The sequence below is a fragment of the Miscanthus floridulus genome, chromosome 3, assembly GCF_019320115.1.
Source record: "Miscanthus floridulus cultivar M001 chromosome 3, ASM1932011v1, whole genome shotgun sequence".
Lineage (NCBI taxonomy): Eukaryota > Viridiplantae > Streptophyta > Magnoliopsida > Poales > Poaceae > Miscanthus > Miscanthus floridulus.
This window is the reverse complement of record NC_089582.1, coordinates 118,180,108-118,184,082: the sequence shown is the minus strand read 5'-3', so window position 1 is coordinate 118,184,082 and position 3,975 is coordinate 118,180,108. Positions and strand designations below refer to the sequence as shown.

General features: G+C 57.9%; 1 protein-coding gene across 1 annotated transcript; it reads left to right on the top strand.

Annotated features, from left to right (window-relative positions):
- The first annotated feature begins 1,287 nt into the window (after positions 1 to 1,287).
- Positions 1,288 to 3,212, top strand: LOC136546647 (protein SHORT INTERNODES 1-like). Its single transcript, XM_066538612.1, has 2 exons — positions 1,288 to 2,298; positions 2,455 to 3,212. Exons 1-2 carry the CDS (start codon positions 1,755 to 1,757, stop codon positions 2,862 to 2,864), a joined length of 954 nt encoding a protein of 317 aa, XP_066394709.1. The 5' UTR covers positions 1,288 to 1,754; the 3' UTR covers positions 2,865 to 3,212.
- The last annotated feature ends 763 nt before the right edge of the window (positions 3,213 to 3,975 follow it).

Genomic DNA, 3,975 nt, shown 5'->3' with positions numbered 1-3,975 from the left:
AGGCTGCAGAATGTCACTGTAACAGTGACCAACAGGTTTCCCGTGCGTAATCAAAGGTCCGCATCGAGCCCCGGCCGGCACATACGGTATCGTCGTCCCATTCCCTGCAAACCGGGACTGATTAACGGCTGACTGGACCACTACCCAAGTTGCAGGCGGGACATGGATTCCAGCTACGTCACGCGTATCTCCGGCTAGATCGATCACCACACACCGTCGTCACGCACACAACACTGCCCGCGTCCGTCTATTCGACGCCCCATTGACCAGTCCGATGCTGCTGATGCCCGCGTGACAGGTGACCCCTGTGAATTTGGCGACTAAACTTAACGCCGCGAGGAGACAGCGACGCGATCCGTTTCGTAGCGTGCCTGCGCCGCGGCAAGACGACTTGCATAAAACGGAACGGAGGAGGGCGACAAGACAAGCGCGTGGATGGAGCGCGACCCGCCCAACCAGGACGAGGGCGAGGACCCGCCGGCCGCCGCGAAGTGGATCGATCGCGCATGTTGCGGGGTTGGACTGCCTGCCTGCCCCGGTGTCGCCGTGTCCGACTCGGCGCCGCGAGCGTCAGCTTTGACGGACGTGGGCGAGACTCAACCGAACAAGGTTTTGTTGCTGGACTGGATTGAAAGAAAGCAGCTGTCCGTCGCACGTAAAGACAGCAGCAAAAGCAGCTCCCGTGTCTCCCGGTCTTGACCCCGCGCGGCGGAACAGGGCGGCGGGCGGGGTGCGTGTGCGTCGTGGGCGTGGGCGTGCATGGGCCGCCCCGCGCCGCCCGTGTCGGTGGGACGCGTCAAGGCGCAAGCAAACAACGCAGCGCCGGAGCAGCAGCAGACCGTGCCGATGGATTGGATGGTGGTAAACAACGATTTTGCACTGGATTTTCTCTGTTCCGGCTTCCAGAGAGAAAAGGGGATACCGCCGGCATTTGCGTACGTATAGATACCAGGTGAGATGGCTCTGAAGCTTTGAATATTGCATTGACTACCAGGGAACGAGAGAGAGAGAGATGGGCAGGCAGGCAAATACAAACGTGCATGCAGACGCAGGGACTGAATTCTGGAGCACGCCACCATCATCATGCGGCAATCCTTGCTTGCCGGTACTACAGACTCCAGCACATTCCAAATTCCAGCTAGGCCATATTCAGGAGGCAGCACCGCACGGCAGGGGCAGTGGGGCAGGCCATCCATCACGTTGCCCCCAGTATTCTATTGGGTGACTGTACCCCCTCTTCTCGCTCCTTTTCCCGACTCTTCTCTCGCAACGCGGCTCTCTCTCTCTACTATCAGCAGCAGCCACTGAGCCACAACAGCCCACAGCGGCCGCGCGCTGCCGTGTTGGTGTGGTGCCTGTCTCTCGCGGTGCGGAAAGGAGATAGAGATACTAGTAGAGAAGGAGAAGCGAGAGGAGAGAGCGGCAGGCAGGCAATAAATGGCAGTTTAGGTGCGCGCAGGCTGATGGCGGCGTGGCAGGTCCTCTCTGTCGCCTCACCGTCTTAACTCCGGCCGCGCGCCGGCACCACAAACCACACCGCTCGGCTGCGAGCACGCAGGTTTTAATCCGTCGCAGAGCGCGCATGACATGAGCACGCCGCCCAGAGCACAGACTACGAGCAGCCAGCCGTCTGTAGAGCGAGCGAGCGAGGGAGGGATCAGGGCGGCAGGCAGGCGGGCGGGCGGCTCTCTCTGAGCTTCACCTTCACCTTGCCGGGCACGGCGCACGGCACGGCGGCCTATGGATTTGGGCGCATGGCGGGATCGTTTCCTCTAGGTGGAGGAGGCCACAGCCGCGAGGCCCCCGCGTCGTCCCTCCCGCCGGTGCACCCTTCCGACGCCGCGTCCTTCCTCTACGCCGCGCGCGCGGGGGCGGGACTGCAGCTATGGCAGCAGCAGCCGTTCTACACCTCCAACATCATCCGCTTCTCCGATGACCCATCACCCGGCGCCGCGCCCTCGCTCACGGGCGGCGCCACGTCGTCGTCGTCGTTGCGCGGCACCACAAGCGGCGGCGGCGGCGGAGGTGGGGTCAGCTGCCAGGACTGCGGCAACCAGGCCAAGAAGGACTGCGTGCACCAGCGCTGCCGCACCTGCTGCAAGAGCCGCGGCTTCACCTGCGGCACCCACGTCAAGTCCACCTGGGTCCCGGCCGCCAAGAGACGCGAGCGCCAGCAGCAGCTCGCCGCGCTCGCGGCCTCCGCCGCCGCCACAACCACCGCGGGCGCCGGCCCGTCCCGCGACCACACCATGCGCCCGCGCGCGCGCCTCTCCGTCACCACCCCGACCACGTCCTCGGGTACGAACGATAGCAATCATGCACGTTTATCATCATCATCATCATCTTGCTTGCGCCTTGCGCCTTGCGCGCGCTCCGCCGCGTCTAATCGCATCGCATCTCATGACAAAATTCTTCTTGTCTTGTATTCCGGTGCTTCCACGTACGCGCGTGCAGGGGATCAGCAGATGGTCACGGTCGCGGAGAGGTTCCCACGGGAGGTGAGCTCGGAGGCGGTGTTCCGGTGCGTGCGCCTGGGGCCGGTCGACCAGGCCGAGGCGGAGGTCGCGTACCAGACCACCGTCAGCATCGGCGGCCACGTGTTCAAGGGCATCCTTCACGACGTCGGACCTCACGGCCTGCCTGCCGCTGGAGGCGGCGGCGTCGGCGCCATCGAGTACCACTTCCGCCACGCCGGGGACGGATCGCCGCCGAGCACGACAACCGCTGGCGAAGCAGGCGGCGGTGGCGGCGTGGGCAATGTCATCGTGTCATCGGCTGTGGTGATGGACCCGTACCCGACGCCCGGACCCTACGCCGCCTTCCCGGCCGGCGCGCCTTTCTTCCACGGCCACCCAAGACAGTGACCGGCGGCTCAGCTCGCTCGCTGTGCAACGACGTCACGACTCCATCTCCAGCTCGCTCGATCTGTCAATTTCGTTAGCTTCCTAAATTCTTAGCCTCTTATTGAGATGCATAAATTCATGTTCCTTTCTAGAGCCTAGCTAGCTTAGGCGCGGGTTAGACTTGTTTGCTTCTTGGGATCATTTGATGGGGTGAGTAGCAATATACTCTGTCGCTGCCAGCAAATGGCTAAAATCTGACAATTAGGGGACCGTGATGAGACATTTGAGATGGTTTCTTGCACTGTTCTCGCGGATGGTTTTGGTAATTCTTGTTGTTGGTGTTGTTTTGCTCAGTGTTATGATGCTAATGCTTCTTTGATCTTTCGCCATGTAGCTTCTATGCATGCATGTGTCTTCCATAAGGAGAGACCCCTTAGCTTTACTACTTGCACCTTTGCTCTTCAAAAGCTGAGCCCTAGAAACCTAGTTGGCTTTAATTGGTAGCTCGTGAATCCTTGATATCGTGTCGAGTTAAGCCCTTCTTCAAAACTTTATACCCTATCACATCAAATGTTTAGACACAAATATTAAATATAAACTAAAAAAAATAACTATTTACATAGATTGTGGCTACCTTACGAATCTTTTAAGCCTAATTTGACAATAAAGTGCTACCGTAACATCATGTGCTAAGACGAATTAATTAGGTTTAATAAATTCATCTCGCGGTTTATCGACGAATTCTATAATTTATTTTTTATTAGTATCTAAACACTCCATGTAATATCCCATGCACTCAAAACTTTACGCCTAGATCTAAACACCACCTAAGTATTTTCTGTGGTTAGACGCGTGAGTGTGTGAGAGAAGAGAGAGAGAATGGAGTCATCATATGCTCATGGGAGAGAGACAATGATCCGATGATTGGAAGCTGTGACCGATCGAGCCATGCGCCGATCCCTTGTTTGATTCAGGCAGTTTTTTTATGTTTCCGAGTGTAGCAACTCTGAGGAGATCTGGACATGAGGACAGCATCCTCGGTTCCTACTATTGCTCCACAGGGGATTAGCCTGTTTGGGCATAGCTTCTCTACTATTGCTCACAAAGAAAGTATATATATTGTTTTTCTTCT

Bases quoted from the DNA above. Each gene is read 5' to 3' on its own strand.
- LOC136546647 (XM_066538612.1), top strand. From the start codon at position 1,755: ATGGCGGGATCGTTTCCTCTAGGTGGAGGAGGCCACAGCCGCGAGGCC. The intron at 2,299-2,454 runs GTACGAACGATA...ACGCGCGTGCAG, and splicing joins CACCCCGACCACGTCCTCGG to GGGATCAGCAGATGGTCACG.